The sequence below is a fragment of the Chenopodium album genome, chromosome 1 (assembly GCF_948465745.1).
Source record: "Chenopodium album chromosome 1, dcCheAlbu1.1, whole genome shotgun sequence".
In the NCBI taxonomy this organism is placed as follows: domain Eukaryota; kingdom Viridiplantae; phylum Streptophyta; class Magnoliopsida; order Caryophyllales; family Amaranthaceae; genus Chenopodium; species Chenopodium album.
In genome coordinates, this window is record NC_137834.1 from 79,766,568 (window position 1) to 79,785,669 (window position 19,102).

General features: G+C 33.0%; 1 protein-coding gene across 1 annotated transcript; it reads left to right on the forward strand.

The window, feature by feature from the left end:
- Window positions 1–13,752: 13,752 nt before the first annotated feature.
- Window positions 13,753–17,219, forward strand: LOC145636245 (uncharacterized). Its single transcript, XM_081687757.1, has 3 exons — window positions 13,753–13,811; window positions 13,959–14,026; window positions 16,498–17,219. The coding sequence occupies exons 1-3, from the start codon at window positions 13,753–13,755 to the stop codon at window positions 17,217–17,219; spliced, it is 849 nt and encodes a 282-aa protein (XP_081543883.1).
- The last annotated feature ends 1,883 nt before the right edge of the window (window positions 17,220–19,102 follow it).

The following is a 19,102-nucleotide window of genomic DNA, read 5'->3' on the forward strand; positions in this document are numbered from 1 at the left end:
CTCATATACATTGTGCCATTTTATGAAATCTTCTTCCACATAATGTGAATCTAAGGATCAGTTTAAAAGTTGAATCTGTTTTAGTGTTTAGTAAATTAAGTGTTTCCCTTGATTTTGATTGTTTGCCAAAGCAATCTTACTTCTGTACGCCTGCTTTTGTATTTGAACCTTGTATTATGATTCCTTCACATTAGCTACTTTGACAAGAACTGAACATCTGCTGGTTTCTGCTGCGGTTATAATACTCGAGTCTTGACAGTTGACATTCCTTGCTTACTGGATTTATCTCTCTAGTTGCTGTTTTTTATAACTTGTTGAATAATGTTCTTGATCATTGTCTAGTAAAGTAACCATTGAAGCGCCCTGTTTTATTTAGTTTAACAAAGCTCCTTGAGAAAGCAAACGAGGTCCTCCCTTTATATTCTGTTTCTTGCCTTCACTGTCAAATTCTCATGCCTGGTAAGTGTGGTAACAAACTAATAATTGCATTTTTGTGTAAATACAATTAGAGGTGTCCAAAGCCATCCGACTCGATCCAAAACCGATTCGAAAAGTATTCGATTCAGATTTTGATTGGAGTGGGCATAATAATTTAGTATGACTTAACTTTAAAAATTAACCCGACCCGACCTCATCAGACTCGATCTGATCATCCGAATTGACACCTCTAAATACAATCACTTCGGATGAGGTTCACTTGTGTTTAGTGGGCTGAACACTTGTACAAATAAGCACGTAAGCCGTGCTAGCCTGCTAGGGCCTCGGGGGTGTGTATGAGAAAACCCCTCCGATGCCTATGTTAACTTGGGTATACTACGATTGAGAAAAGAGTATTATTGGCTTAAGAGAGCAAGTGCAATAAACGCTAATAGGAGATACCATTGAAGTGCTATTTGGAGGGGTAATTAACTAATTATACCCTTGGGGTAGTCAAGGAAGATGGACCTAGTAAAGTATTAGTTGTACCAACAAATGACCTTTGGGTCTAATGAGAATTTCATTGGATATTAATAGATTCACTTGTCGAAGAATCGAAGATGACACATTGGACTGTGGGAGGCCCAAAAGTTGTTATTATGTTTGGGAGTTATATTTCGTATATACATAGTCATGGCTATATATATATATATATATATATATATATATATATAGAAATGGGATCATATGAGACAACATCCCTTATGTGAGAACCCTATTATATGTGAGGACTAATTATAACCGTTGGATCAATTACATCCAACGGCCACAATTAAATCCCGGTCAAACAAAACTCCTGCGTTTTTTCTCTCTCCTCCTTCCTCTTTCACGCGCTATTTTCTCTCTCCTCACAATTTCTCTATTTTCTACTCTCTTTCTCTCTGCTATTCTCTCTGATTTTTCATCACTACTCCTTCAATCTTCATCAATTCTTTGTCAAGGTGAGTTTATTGTTTATATTTTCGTGTTTTTCAATTAATTTTAGGTCACATTCAGTTACATTTGTTGATTTTCGTTTTGATTTTCGTTTGATTTTAGCTGATTTCAGCTCACATTGTTTATCAATTTGTGTCGATAATGTTTTACTTTGTTTTTTCATTGATTTTAGTTTTATTTTCGTTTTTTTGAGTAGTTATCAAGTTGATTTTGCTTATTTTCGTTATTGTCCAGTTTTTTTCGGTTTTTTTGGAAACCTAGAAATCACTGATAATTTGTGCTATTATGTTGATTTTAGCTTGATTTTAGGTATTTTAATTATTTTGTGTATTTTAATTTGATTTTCGGTTTACTTTAGTTCTCAATTATGTTTTATTTTCTGGTTTTATCTTATTTTTTGTTTGATTATAGCTTTATTTGAGGAATTATTAGTTGATTTTAGTTTTAATTTTGCTTCATATGAGTAATTATCTTACATTTTCTTTGTTTTTTTTTGGAAACCTAGAAGTAATTGCTATATGGATTCTGCAAATGTTCCTTAAGAAAATACAATGTATGTGTTTCTGCTCACTTTATTTTTATTATTTGAGTTATTATTATTTTTGTTGTTGTTGTAGATTAGTTGATGAGTTGTATTACTTGTATGGGAGTTCTTGTAGATTAGTTGATAACTTGTTCATTTTATGTTTTGTTGTTCATTTATGAAATATTAGCTTTTTAATTGACAGTTACAAGCAATAAAAAGTTGTAGATTATGTTGGGAAGTAATTTTCAATACATCTAAAACTGCCACAGGTTAATACTTGTATGTGAAAGCAAATAGGAAAAAAAAACTGTTTAAGATGGGAGTATAGGGCTCTCATCTCTTTTGTTTGTCTTAGAAATTCTCACAATCAAAATTCCCTGTGCAATGTTATTACTATCGTCACCACAAAGCTACCAACTTCGTCGTGTACTTAGTTCGGCTTTTCACATCAGAAGCCAAGAAGCTGATAGTTTGAAGGCGTTTTACTGTTCGGCTTTTCACATCATAAGCCTAGAAGTTAGTTCATTATGTTGCACATCAGGTCTTAAAGTAGATATCAGTGAGAAAGAATTTGAGTTTAAAAACAAGTTCTCTAACTTCTTCACAACTTTGAAAGTAGTTGATAACTTGTTCATTTTATGTTTTGTTGTTCATTTTAACACTAAGTATTTGCTCATTTGACAAATGAGCATTTAACTATTTGCTCATTTGAGAAATGAGCAATTAACTATTTGCTCATTTGAGAAATGAGCATTTAAGTTTTTGTTCATTTTGTTAAATTAGTAGCTAAGTATTTGCTCATTTGACATCAAGGATACCTATTTTGTTGAGCAGGACATTTGTTGAGACAGATTTCGCTGTTAATGTTGGTGAGCAAGATGTAGCAGGGGCAGGACATTTAAGAGTTATTGGTGGTGACCAAGATGCAACAGGGGCAGCATAGTTAAGAGTTGGTGGTGACCAAGATGCAGCAGGGGCATCACAGTTAGGAGTTGTTGGTGGTGACGAAGATGCAGCAGGGCCAGCACAATTAGGAGTTGTTGGTCGTTCTACACAGCCACAATATAAAGGAATGAGTTTCAAGACAGGATCTTCTAATGACAAAGGAAAAATGGTTTTAAAGGACACATTAAAGAAAGAAAAACAGATGATTAATGTAGTGGAGATGAAATCCAGCAATGAATTGCAAAGTGGGATCCTAGTTTGAAGAAAAATAATGTAAGTCTTTCAGATTAGTCTCATTAATAATAAGATGTTTTGGCCTATTTGCTTACTTGCTCATTTCATAATTGAACAAAGAAATATTTGCTCATTTCACAAATGAGCAACTAATTCTTTGCTCATTTAAGAAATGAGCAATCAACTTTTTGATTATTTGCTAAATGAGCAAAAAATTACTTGCTCATTTATCAAATGAGCAAAGAAATGTTTGCTCATTTGACAAATGAGCAAGGATTTACTTTTTCATTTCATAAATGAACAAAGAAATGTTTGCTCATTTCACAAATGAGCAACTAATTCTTTGCTCATTTAGTTGCTCATTTAAGAAATGAGACAATTAACTTTTTGATTATTTGCTAAATGAGCAAAGAAATGTTTGCTCATTTGACAAATGAGCAAGGATTTACTTGTTCATTTTATAAATGAGAAAGGATTCCTATCAAATGTTTACTTTAATTTTGAGTTCTATGGTCCATTAATCTAGCAATACCGTAGGCCATTGCCTTACAAGTTACAACTACAACTTGTGGTGTTACTTTTACATGTTTGCTCATGTTATTGAAATCTCCTTAATTGTATAGGGTTTGATTATGTTATTTGTTTTGCAGCTAGTGCTGTCAAATTTCAAACCGAAACCGTTTAACTGCCCGAATCCAACCGACCCAAATGAGAACCGAACCGATTAAAAACCGTTTCTTTGAAACCGAAAACCGACTCGAACCGCATTTTAGTAAACCCGAAATCGAACCAATCCGAGTAATGTTAAACCGTTTAAGAACCGAACATGTTAACAAACCGAACCAAATATAAACCGAACTGAAAGAAAACCGAACCGAAAAAGAACCGAACCGTATCTAACCCGAAACCGATTCCAACCCGAAACCGTTTGAACTGGCATAAAAACCGCTTACACCGAACTGTTAGCAAACTGCTACCCGTTTGCACCGAACCATTTAAAAACCGAACTTATTGTAAACCGAACTGCTTATAAACCGAACCGTTTATGAACCGAACCGTTTATGAACCGAACTGCTTATAAACCGAACCGTTTATGAACCAAACCGCTTATAAATCGAACCGTTTAAAAGCTTTTTTTGTATGTAATAATAATTTTTTTTTTGGTGCACTTTTTTATGTAATTATATGGATTAAGTATTAGAAATCTTAGAATATATTTAGCATATATTCCATACTTATCAATTTTTCTTGAGACCATATACTTATCATATTAATTGTATATATCTTAGTAACTTAGTTAATACTAAATTCCCTTAGAAATAGCACTTCGTTAGCTAATCCGTGAGTATTGACTTTAATTTGGTTTTTGGGGAATAATCTGCAATTTTGGTTTTTTGGGCAATAACCTACAATTTTTTGGCCTTTTGGGCCTTATTTATCAACATAGCAGTATTCCAGTAGCATAATAGGATTAATAGCATTAACAAGTTATAAAACTTCTAATCAACAAGTTTCAACTTAACAAAACCAAAACAAACCAATCCAATCCATACACATAATTAAACAATTTTTAACAACAAAGTAACAAAATCAAACCAACCAATCCATACAAACAAGTTTTAACAACAGAATTGTACAAGTTTTTAGCATAACAAGATTAACACCAGCACCACAGTCTGCAGCAGAATGGCAGATCAGCAGCACTGCATACTGCAGCAGCAGAATGGCAGAACTGCAGCGATGGAAGAAGAGCAGCAGAACAACAGAATGGAAGAAGAGCAGCAGAACAGCAAAATGGAAGAAGAGCAACAGCAGAATGGAAGAACAACAACAGAACAGCAAGTCAGCAGCACAGCAAGTCAGCAGAACAGCAGTAAGGAGAAGAAGCAGTCAGCAGTAGCAGCACCCTATACTTATCATTAGTGTAAGAAATGAAGCTACACTTTTCTCACAAAAAAAAAAAAAAAAAAACAAGAAAGCTTGATTTAAGCAACACAATATAAATTAAGCATCAGTAAAATAGCAACATCCATACCTTTCTAATTAGATGCAAAACTTTCATCTATCACCTCTTTACCAATTTCAAGGACGTCTTCTTCAATATCACAATCATAACCACGTAACCAATTTTGTGTGGTAACCAACGCCTCAACATTCTTAGGCAAAAGTGCACTCCTATACTTGTTTAAAATACGACCACCCATGCTAAAAGAAGACTCAGAGGCTACCGATGTAATAGGAATGACCAAAACATCCCTAGCCATAATAGCTAATATGGGGTACACATTAATTTGAGATTCCCAATACTTGAGAACATCATAATTCTGCCCTTCAATTGATGGTTGACGAGGAGTATTCAAATAATTATCAATCTCCATCGATGGTCGATTTAGGCTATCATCAACATCAACATCCTAGAAAAGTGCAAAAAATATGCTTTTATTAAATAATAAAAATTAAGACATACAATTATTATTTTAGTAAACCACAATAAACAGAAAATGATTACCTTGAATATATCATCATCATCCAAGAGACTATTTGATTTATCAACCCCAATAGGGATGGAGGGGGGAACAATTGTACTTGACTTAAAACCGGAACACATAGAAGAATAAAAGTTATACAACTCCAAAAGAGCATCTTTAATCACCTTCGCCTTTTCAACACATGCCTCCTCAACATAAAGCACTTTCAACATATTCGTCAATCGAAAAAGCTTATAGCGAGGATAAAGAACAATAGCTATTGAAAGGATCAAACTATAGTCATCCCAATAGCCCTCAAACTTTTCAAGCATAACTTTTGCCATGGGTGCAAGTTTAGGGTCTATATGGGCTTTAGTTATTGTGTGCTCAATTTTCAAAACACTAGCAAAATACAAATTTGCGGTAGGATATTCAGAACCAGAAAATAACATAGTGATTTCATAAAATGGCTTTAGGAAATGACATATTTTTGCAAGGGTATCCCATTCATCATCCGAAAGTTTGAATTCATAACCCATATACTTATCGATAACCACTTTCAAGGCTTCCTTTGCTTCTAAAGCTTTTCGGAGCATCGTATAGGTGGCATTCCAACGAGTCACAACATCAAGACGTAACTTACCGTTAAATAGACAGTTAACCTCAGAAAGAGCATGCTCAAATTGAGTAAGTCTAGAGTCCGAAGAATCAATATATTTACAAACCTCACGCAATTTTTGAACACTACTATCAACTTCTTTCAAACCTCTTTGAACAATAATGTTCAAGACATGAGCTGAACATCGAATATGAAAAAATTTACCATTACAAGGAAGAGGAGAAGTCAACATTAAATCTTTCTTCAAAAGTTTAACCATAACATCCATAGATCGAGCATTATCAACAGTAATTGCAAAAGCTTTACCCTGAAGGTTCCACTCCCCAATAAGTTTAAACACAAATTTTTCTATCTCAGCACCAGTATGAGGAGGACCACAATATCTAAAATTCAGAATTTTAGACCTTAGACACCAATTTTTATCAACATAATGTGCAGTCAAAGTGAGATAACCTCGATTAGTGCATGCTGTCCACAAGTCACAAGTGAAGCTAACTCTACCTTCAATTCCAGAAAAAGATTGCAACAACAAGGACTTAAACTTATCATGCTCAGCAATACAATATTTCAACATAGTGTTTCTACACACATGCTTCACATTAGGATTCAGATTCGTAAAAACTTCCCTAAGGCCATGATGCTCCACAATATTTAAAGGATAGGAATGCAAAATTATAGCTCTAGCAAGCAATTGTAAATGACGAGTTTGATTAAACGTAGGATCAACAACACTTTCAAGATTTGCAGGATGATGTATATTTTTACCCATGCATGCCTTAGTATGAGCTTTACAAGTGGAAGTACCAGCCTTACCTGGTGCTTTATATTCATTACCGCAAACATTGCATCGCGCATATCTTATCGGAGCAAGACCAACAATCTTATCAAAAAAGGTGTAATGCCTCCACACATCTGATGTTCGTCCACGCTTACTACCACTAGTGGTAGTGACTTGTTGCTGAGAAGAATCTTGATTCTGAATAGTGTTTTGAGAATCTGAAGTTTCTAAATAATCTTGTCTGTCCTCATCATAATTTTCATACCCTTGATCCATTGCTGAAAAAACAGGATCAAAACAACACATTTCAGCCTTATAACAAATAATTGTTCCTATCAATGCTAACACATTTAGGTACTTTTTACACTCTAGTTAAGAGTCGAAAACCCATTACATTGAGATGTACACTTAATAGTGAAACCAACAAATAGAATAGAGAGTGAAAAGTCATTAATCCCATATTATTTTTCTATAAACGCTAATAAACTCATATAATCAAATTTCAGTAGCAACCCATTAATTTTTAACTACTAGAAAATTAAATAAAATGAACCCATATTATATACTATTACCACTAACTTACAATTATACAATTATATACTCATTAAGGGGAATTATAACTATAATAATGCAAAACGTAGTGGACAACTATGTTATATAGTGTGGTAGCTTAGAAAACCTAAATTTTAATGTCAAATTTGATTATTGGTCTTTCACTCTTTCCTGTTCAATTCTTTAATCTTGATTCATTTTGATTGATATGCAAACAATAATGCAAAGCAGTCAAGAAATACAACCGTCAAAGACTAACTAACTTAAGATAGACCACTAATCAGAGTTATACAGTAAACCACTAAATTACAATTATACAATTATATACTCATTAAATCAACTACAACTTTAATTATTCTACTTCATAAATCAGATTAAATCAGTTGCAAGAAGTACGAGGAAGAGAGATATCATACCTGGACAAAAAAAGAGAGGTTTAGAGCAGCAACAACACTGATAAGCGAGGATTAGAGCAGCAACAACACCGATGAGCAGCAACAACGAACGAAAGGCGCCGTGAATGAATTAGGGAGAATTGAAAATGAATGAGAGAGACGACAAACGAAGAGGCACCGTGAATGAATGAGTGAGATCTGAGAGGAGATGAGAGAGAGAAAGAACTAGGAAGCGTGAAAGTGAAAGTGGAATTAGGGTATCAAAATGGTTGAGATGTAAATCTAACCATTGATTTTTTAATCTATGGTTGAGAATGGTGATCTGTGTGTGTTGTGGGGAAAAGAAGCTAACCATAGATTGTTTTTAATCTATGGTTGAGAGTGGTGATCCGTGTGTGTTGTGGGAGAAAAAAATTAACCGTAGATTGTTTATTTTGATCTATGGTTGAGACTGATTAGATGATGTTTTGTGTGTTGTGTATTCATTTGATCGGGATCAGTCTCCAAGATGCGTATTAAAACATCTACGTAGTATATCTTTATTTTCATACAAGTATAAATTATAAAAACGTTATATTAATAAAATATATAATGATACAAATTTAAAAAGATCACTCATGAAGTCATGAGTCATGACTCATGAGTCTCGTGACAAAATTAAGTTTTACTGTTTTATAGATTAGTGGTAATTTATGGTCAATATTTTCAAAGTTTGACCCCAAAAATGACAAAGGGACAAAATAAAGGGACGGATGGAGTATTAAAATAATAGTTAGAGATGGTGTAGATCATTATACTTAAACTACACGAACAATGATCCTAATTTAATTTAAAACAACAGCTCAAGTTATTGATCCAATCAAAATAATGTTCACTAATTTATAACTTTGTACTAATACATACGAAGTATTTAACTATGAGATGGTTAGATGCTATGCGTTAATGTGTACATACGATCGATTGAACTAATCAATATTACCTTGTTAATAAATCATTAATGTTTTCTTTCATTACACAAATCAAACTACTTTGTAATATCTTCATAATTTCATGAAAATATATAAAGATAAATGAGCCATAATTATCAGTCTTGTTGATTAATCAAGTATCGAATTACCAAATTGCAAATTTTCATTTAATAAGAACTCATCAAATCATGACTATGACACTAGTATTTAAATGATTAAATAAGAAATATATAACAACCTAGTTGTAAAACAATAATACATTAATTCACTAACTTTTATAATCTACTTCGTAATACACTAGTAAGATCAGTATGACTAAACTTGAAACAGAACATGATATATATATTTATAAAATCAATGTGAATTTGTTTATAATATGATGCCTAAATATGAAATGATGAAGTCTCGACTTTATATAAAACTTGTTAACCAGCAAAAGGTTAGCAAATACTATCAAATTTCAAACCAAAACCATTTAACTGCCCAAATCCAAACGACTCGATAAACAATCGATTTTTTGAAACCGAAAACCGACCCGAATCGTAATTTAGTAAACTCGGAATGGAACCGATCCGAATAACGTTAATTAAACCGCAGAAGAACCGAACTAGTTATAAATTGAACCCAAAAAGAACCGGATCAGTTATAAACTGAACCGAAAAAAACCGAACCAGTTATAAACCGAACCAAAAAAGAACCGAACTGTTTCCAACCCGAAACCGCTTCCAACCCGAAACTGTTTGAACCGGGATAAAAACTGTTTACACCGAACCATTAACAAACCGCAACCCGTTTGCATCGAACCGTTTACTACCCGGACTGTTTACAACCCGAACCGAATTAAAACCGATCAAGATTAAACCGAAACCGAATCGAACCGATAAATATTTAAACCGAACTGAAACCGACCCGCGAGACACTTAAACCGATTTCAAACCGACCCGATTTAATACCGAACCGATTTCAAACCGAACCAAACCCGAACTGTCAAACCGTTTGACAGTGCTATTTGCAGCTGATAATCTTGGCTAAACTTCGTGAAAAGTACACCCTGGGAATAATTACAAGTGAAGTGACACTATTCAATCTGTTAAAGAAATTGCTCAGAAGAAGAAAAAGCAAAGTAAAGTTTCTATTGCTGACAAAGATGAAAATGCTGAAAAAGAAGAGCCTGAAGAAGAAAAAGTTCAAGGAAGAAAGAGCAAAAGGCTGAAGAAAGCTGAATGTTAGGGAATTAAATAGTTAGTAGTGATGATTTGTCTTTTTTGGTTTAGGGAATTGGGTAAATTAAGATTTTATCTACTTTTAAGTAGTCTTTGAATGATGTAAAACTGATTTATAAACAGATTTTACCAACCTACCTTTTTTTACTATAGTGATGATTATATTTGAATTAAAATTCAATCTTTTATTTGTTTTTACTTCACATACCTTGTTATATACAGCCAGTGTTCATTTGAAATATTCGTTCATTTGTTAAATGAGCAAACAGATGTTTGCTCATTAAATGATAGATCAATGAATTCTTGCTCATTTGATAAATGAGTAAAGAAATGTTTGCTCATTTCACAAATGAGCAACTATTTTTGCTCATTTAAGAAATGAGCTTTTACCTTTTTGATTATTTGCTAAATGAGCAAGGAATTACTTGCTCATTTGATGATTGAGAAAAGATATGTTTTCTCAGTTGACCCGAGGAGAGCTGATTTTGGACTGGGAGATGAAACAGGAGTGCAATTGTTCCAAGTTCATATAATAGCTAATTTGCTCACTTGCCAAATGAGCAAATAATTATTTGCTCATTTGACAAAATGAGTAGTTAACTATTTGCTCATTTGATAAATGAGCAAGGAATTATTGCTCATTTGAGAAATGAACAAATATTTAGTCACTCATTTGAATATGTTCTATTTTCAATTCAACAATATTGCAAAGCATTAAACTATGATTAGTACAAAATTAATAATATATTATTAAATATAAAAATTTTCCTTCCTTCTTTTTGGAATATATTGCAGCTAGGTGTATAAAGTGCATGAGTATGTCCCTCATGAAATTTTGTCACTATGAATGTGTTATCATCACAATGCTTTAGGACAATATGTGTCTTGCACCCAACACGAGTAACGAGTCTCTTCCTTTTGATTGAAGCTTTTTCTTCATTGTTTTCCCCTTCCTTGTTATTTAAATCTTTTTCTACAGTAGTCTTTCTTTTCTCTTTGTATCCTTCCTTATTGCACAAGATATACTGATATTTCAATTCTTTGCTTCTTCTTTGTCTTTTAGTCGTAGACTTCCTTGTATTGAAACCAGAAGCAAATGCATAGCCTTTATAAAATTCAAGGCCCTCTTCAAGATTATTAAACTTCATCCCTATAGCTGGTTTCAACTCATTGGGGCATATTGATTGCCATTCTTTTGTTCCTCCAGGAGTGATCAAAGGTGCTACTTTAGGAGAAACTACTATTGTAGGAGTAGTTGGCACATTTGTGATGGTACTTGATTGACTCTCAACTTGTTCGTTGTTGCTCGTCATTTGTGAATATGCACCTTTTTAAACACACACACACATACACTCTCAATAATTAGAACTGAAATCAGATTCTTAAACAAACTTACACACACACAGACATAGATACACACTTGCTTACACACACACACACACACACACACACACACACACACACAATAATTTCATAATCTATAATTAAAACTAAAATCAGTTTCTGAAATCAGAATTGCAAGCAGAAAGAGGAGGGGGCAGGGGGGATAGGTTTGCTCATTTGTCAAATGAACATGCAATTCAATGCCCACATATATAAACTCTTACACTCAATCACACTCACACTCACACACAGACACACTGTTACACTCACTCACTCTCTCTCTCACACACACACACACACACACACATACATACACAATTCTGTATACTTAGTGTTTTTACCCGAAACACTGAGTACTTATAGATCCTTGAATTACTTATGAATGTCATTAATATTTGCTCATTTTAATTGTAGTTACCTCATTTTAAATGTTCTATTATATATATTTAGGTTTGCTCATTTTAATTTATTTGCTCATTTTGAATTTGATTGAAAATAAGAACATAATAACAGCATTCAATTGAAAATAAAAGCCTACTAACAACATAAATAATTGATTCAATCACTATCAAGTTTAATATGATATTATTAAATTCTCTATCAAATTAATCAAACCTAAATAATTGATTCAATTTAATCAAATAATTGATGCAATTAAACATTCAATTCGATTAATGTAATTCGAAAATTAACATGTAATTCAATTCGAAAATTAACATGCAATTCAATTCAAAAATTAACATGCAATTCCAAATTTTTCAGAGATGTAAAATAAAAATATTTTGAACATTCAGATTAACATGCAATTCAAAATTAAAATTACGAACAAACCTCAATGACGGATGAAATTGCGACCGTTGAAATTTGCAAAAAGAAACCGTTGAAATTTGCCGAAAGAAGAGCATACTCAGTGATTCGCCATTGATAAGTAAATCGCCATTGATGAGCTTTGATTTGCAGACAGAATAGAGGAGAGAGATAAATTAGATGCTGAAAGTTAGTTTGTTAGGCAGGCTTATAATTTCAGCGGTTGGATTTCATCTAATCTAGCAGCTGAGATTTGTTCTCACATAAGGTGTGGGTTCTCACATAAAGGGTGGTTCTCACTGGATCCCGACCCTATATATATATATATATATATATATATATATATATATATATATATATATATATATATATATATATATATATATATATATATATATATATATATATATATATATATAGTCATATAGAAATATTTAAAACTAGATTAAATCCCGTACAATGCACGGCTGTAAATAATTCTAATGACAATAAATTTTACCAAAAATAATGGATATAAATATTATAAATAGACTTAGTAGTAAAAAGTATGAAATATTGTGAAAGAAATTAATTAAACATGTAATAGTTATAATGGGCAATTTGATATTTAAGGACATTGATTTTAGATTTTATACAAACTAAAAGTCATAATTTAATTACAATTACAATAAGTTTTTTTTTTAGTAAGTAGTTTTGGAGGGAAAACTTTTTATAATATTTTGCCAAGTGTTCTCTAAGTTTCGCCTTTAGTATAATGTAATTGATTATACTCTCCACTACTCTCCCATTATTAAATACTTGCTTTACTTTTCTTTTGCGGCTGTTTTTAAATACTTGCTCAATTTCCTTATTTAGAAAGCTTTTATAATATTTAATTCATTTCTCTCAAGTAGTGGGACCAAATTTTATTACTTTTAGATTCTCTCCTCTAATTTACATTCGAACGATTTCCCTAGAAATTGTTTAAATCAAAATTAATTCCCAATTTGCGTCGTTTAAAAAACTTATTCCCTGAATAGTGTCCACGTAAGATCGGGTATTAGCTTTGTATTTTTTTTAAGGGTAAAACCGCAATCAATGATAGCGGTTATACAAAGTAGTTCTTACACACGCATTTTACCACATCTGACATCTCCCCTGTCTTCCACTCTTCCCATTTCTCTCTCCTCAAGTTTCACTGTTGTTTTGTTTTTTCATTTCAAACCTTTTCTTTCTTCTTAGATCTTCTCACTCTTCTTTCTCTCTCTAAAACACCAATTTTTATTTGTAATTTTGTATTGTCTTAAAAAAAAAATTGTAATTTTGTATTGATTTTCTTAGTAATTTCGTATAATTAAAAATTTTGGGTGATTTTATTTTGATATAATCTCACAATTTTTTGGGTAATTTTGTTTTGATTTAATCATACTATTTGAAACACAAGTTTATTAAGAGTATAAAGATGCTGAAACCAAAGCCTACTTATGATGAAATTGAAGATGAAGATGATGTTGAACTTGAGTAGAGTAGAAGACGACGGAATTCATGGATGAAGTTGAGAGCTTGGATGCCATTGAAATTGCTGTGAATTAATATCACTATTTTCTGGGCAATTTCATACAATTATGAATTCCCATATTTTATTTTTACTTCATGTTTTGATTTTAGGGAAATATCTCAACATCAACCTCAAGAACTTCAAACAATTTTGCAGAAAGAAGTTGCTAACAATTGCGGTTTTGCAAATGTAAAACCGCTATCACCAATTGCAGTTTTAAACTGAACCCAAAAAAAAAATAGATAAATAAAAAAATACAAAGCTAATACCCGATCCTACGTGGACACTATTCAGGGAATAAGTTTTTTAAACGACGCAAATTGGGAATTAATTTTGATTTAAACAATTTCTAGGGAAATCGTTCATTTACATTCCACTAACCCCTCTATCTTTATATTTTATTACTTTCTCTAATTTCTCCTAAACTCCACGCATTGAGAAATGGAACAAGTATTTAAAAACGAAAGGAGTAATAGAAAATGAAGCGGAAGGCATATATATTTCTTCTTCTTTTTTTCTTTTTTTTTTTTTTGTTATTTTTTAATTGAGATGTTTTTCATGTGTACAATTGTCAATATTTTTTTTTAATTATAATATCTTTAATTATTAAATAGACAAAATTATCCAAATGAAAATTAAATGATTTCAAAAAGTACATACAGGACTTTATTGAATCACTAACATTACTCAAAGTGAATTACGTTAATAATGCAACAAAAAAAAAAAAAGTCAAAATATTTTACACCGCTTTGCTCGTGATTTTGTCATGAATTCCCAACTTATTTCCATTTTAGGTATATATTTAATGCTTATATATAGCCCTAAGGGCTACATATATCATTACCCTACACTTTGGAAAATGATAAACATAGCCCTAAGGGCTATGTATAAGAAGCTTAAAGAGGAAATATTGAGGATAAATTAACATTAATTACACCGATTTGCTCGTGATTTTGTCATGAACTCCCAACTTATTTCCATTTTAGATATATATTTAATGCTTATATATAGCACTAAGGGCTACATATATCATTACCCTTTTTATTTTAATCACAGTTTCTTTAGTTAACCCCAAAATAAATAAATAGACATGATCCAAAATTTAGCTTGGTTAATGCATAACTTTAATGATTAAAGCTACACATTTCCAAGGTATACGTAAAGGAACAAAACAAAGTCTAAAAATGGTATAGATACCGAAAATTTTCTAATCTTATTTCGATATTACGCCAAATTGAATTGATTGAATTACTGAAAAAATAAAAATGCATTTGTAATTTTGTATTTTAGTTGATTTTTAAGTGCAATGTATTTTGGTTGATCACATTGTGTGAAGATTGTTTATATTAATCATAGGTTAAATTGACTAGTGCCAATTATTAAGATGAGTGCATTTTCTTTATTTTGTGCATTGACAAGTTAATTAGGCTATACCTCTAATTCTTAGACAAATCTTTATGAAAGCTTACATAACTTTTAATGTATGCTCAATATTTAATTGTCTTTTTTGGGGATTAGATGCTTTTGCGGCAATATTGCAAAAGTTGCTTAAAACTTCATAGTCTAGAGTTGAGTGGCAATAGAATTGGTTTTATGAGCACTTCCTTATTTTCCAAAACTAGAATAATGTTGTCCTTTGCCATGATAGACAATGCTAGATAGTTAATACTTCCTCCGTTAATGGATAATTGCAACAAAGGGGTATTATTTGTGAGATATAAAATATTCCTTTGTTGCAATTAACCATTAACGGAGGAAGTAGACAAAGGGGTACTCTCCTTTTTTTGTTTTACTCACTTTCTATTTTAGGTCGTTCTTTTATGTTTTACTCACCTTGTTTCACTCTGTTTATGCCTTTATGGTTGTATCCCTTTTAACATTTTACCCTTTTAACCCCACAATAATTACACTGTTTCATATTCTCTCTCTTAATTTATTCACCTTTTTCTTACACAAAGCTATTGTTTTACAATTTCCCTTTTACTTGTCGACGGAGTGCTTATGTGATTTAATTGCCCGCTTGTGTTGCTTTGTGCTCACAAGCCCCTGTTCCGCACAAGGTTAGCGTTCTTGCCGCCAAAAGACTAGAGTGCGCCGCACGTTTCGGGGTCCAAACTCCTGGACCGTGACATAACCCACTCATGTATTTCAACAATTTCTTAAATTGCGTATCTAAAGTAAAAGACTAAAACATACAGAGTACAAAATCTGAATGGAGGTAGTACATTGATACTACATTTGACATTTATGTATATAAAAAGTTTGACTTAAAATGTTTTTTTTTTCAAATGAATTGGGTAGAATTCATAATGAGTAATGAAGTTTTAGAGAGTTGTGGTTAAATGTTATAAAATCAAACGATCCTCTATCTCTATCTAAAAAATAAATAAATACTCCACATTATATAAAATCTTGTAGTTGATATCAATGATCGTATTAATGGAATGTGGAGATTGATTTTGGTGTATGGTGAACCTAGTACTTCTCATAGAAAAGAAGTTTGAAATTGTCTCAATCAATGGAAAAATCCGGAGCTCAACTTACCAATTACCCTAGTAGGGGACTTTAATTAAATCGATTCCCAACTAGATAAATTAGGTGATAAATCTACTCCCATACGGGATGCAAATTCTTTCAATGAATGGAAAGGTTTAAACAACTTGCACGACTTAGTCTACGAGGGACCAAGATTCACTTGGTCAAACGGTAGGGAAGGTGACGCTCTAGTTTTAGAACGACTTGACAAAGGGTACGCAAACCCAACTTGGTTAACAAAGTTTCCTCACGCGCATATCATTCACAAACCCATACAAATTTCTGACCATGCCCCAATTATATTCCAAACCAAGCCTGCAAAAAAGAAAAAGAGAAGGAATTATAAACTAGATCAATGGAGCCTTGAGTATAATGACTATATAAGTGCTGCGCAAATTGGTTGGTGCTCTGATCAGAGAGGTTCCCCCATGTATAGATTGGCAAGAAAAGCTCAAAAGGCAAAATTAGAAATTAAAAGATGGACACTTGACAAAAGAGAGGAGTGGAATGGGGATTGGGACAAATTTGAAAGGGATTTATTAGAAGCACAACTAATTTTAGAAAACGAAGGGGATGATGAGGAGTTCAAAAAAATCGGCAGCCGGTTGGAAGAATTCTCAAAGAACATTGATGTCTATTGGAGACAGAGGGCGAAAATTAATTGGAATTATTCTAGAGATACCTGCTCTAGATTTTTCTTCAATTTTGTAAAAGGAAGGAAAGCAAGGAATAAATTGGATGCAATCAAAGATGAGCAAGACAATTGGGTTTTTGAGGAAAAGGATATTGCAGGAATTGCAACAGCATATTTCAAGGGGATTTATGGAGGGGGGTGAGGTGAGCTCACAAATTGGCAGAAAGGCTGAATTGATCAGGGGACGAAAGGCATCACCAGAAGGCTTTCAAAGGATCAGCGTGACCTACTCTCACAGCCATACACGAGAAGGGAAATAAAAAATGCTCTTTTTGCCATGAAACCATGGAAAGCGCCGGGACCGGATGGAATTCCAGATGGGTTCTATAAAAAGAACTGGAATTGGATGGAAGATGATGTGATTGAAGCTGTTCAATCAGCTCTTAAGTCAGGTAATATTTTGAAGGAATTTAATCACACTAATATAGCTTTGATTCCTATGTGTGATAGCCCTGAAACTATGGATAAGTTGAGACCGATTGGAATTTGCAATGTCACATACAAAATTATCTCAAAATACATTACCAACAGATTAATTAGGAGAGTTTTAAATGATTTGGTTGGCAACTTCCAAAATGCTTTCATTCCGGGTAGAGTTATTTCTGATAACATCCTTATTGTGCATGAACTGCTAGAAAATATTAGAAAGACCAAGAAGGGTGTTAAAGGCAAACTAGCCATTAAAACAGATATGAGTAAGGCTTATGATAGAATAAGGTGGGATTTCCTTGAGGAAGTCTTACATAAATTTGGCTTGCCGGATCTTATGATTAGAACAATTATAAACTGTGTGAGCTCGGCTACTTTTTTTGTTATTATCAATGGCTCACCACAGGAAAAATTTAATCCCAAATGTGGTCTACGTCAAGGGGATCCCCTTTCCTCGTACTTATTTATCCTTTGCATGGAGGGTCTGTCTGGTTTTCTTAATTTACAGGAAGAAAAAGGAAACATTGTTGGGATTAATGTGGCTCATAAAACTCCAAAGATCAGTCATCTATTTTTTGCAGATGATTCTGTTTTCTTCTTGCAAGGTAAGGATAGCAGTGTTATGACTTTGAGAGAAGTGCTTGATAGCTACTGCAGGGCCTCAGGCCAGGTTATTAACCAAGATAAGTCTGTGCTTATATCTAGCCCTAACATGGATGAAATTGAATCAAATAAATATAGTGATATCCTTGGAATTAAAAACAGCAGCAAGTTTGGAATATATCTTGGCATTCCAGCAGATTTTGAGGTTAATAACCAACAAATATTTGGTAGCTTAGTGGATAGAGTGAAAGAGAGATTAAATGCCTGGAACTTTCTCTTTCTCTCCCATGCTGGCAGGCTTACTCTCATAAAGTTTGTTCTATCTAGCTTGGGTACTTATGTGCTTTCTGTTTTCAAGTGCCCTGTTGGTATTCTTAAAAAGATAAATGGTATAGTTGCCAAGTTCTGGTGGTTGGGGAATAGAACCGGTAAAGGAGTATATTGGAAGAAATGGGCTCATCTAACTCAGATTAGAGAAAAAGGGGGCCTAGGTATTTTGGATGCTCGGTTTTTCAACCAAGCTCTCCTTGCAAAGCAAGGGTGGCGCATCATCCATGAAAATAACTCTATGATTAGCAAGGTGTTTAGCCCAAAGTATGGAATCAATAGGACTACTCTCTTTGATGGTGCTTGGGAAAATAGGAAAGTTGGGTCTTGGGGTTGGAATTGAGTGAAATGGGGGTTACAGCTTCTTAAACATGGGTGTGTGTGGTCTATAGGTGATGGGTGCCATGCAAAAATTCACCATCCCTGGATAAATGGATTGCCACCTGTTTGGAAGAATCAAGACACCCTCTCAACTGAAGGTGTTAGCAGTCTTAGAGAAGGATATGGAAATTGGGATTTAGCTAAGTTTACTCTACTTTTCACTAATGAGACTGTTAAGGAAGTTCAGAACATCCCTTTAATGGATCTTGGTTGTGAAGACATGATTACTTGGAAAGGAAACAAGAGGGGCTATTACACTGTCAAGAGTGGTTATAGAATGCTTTT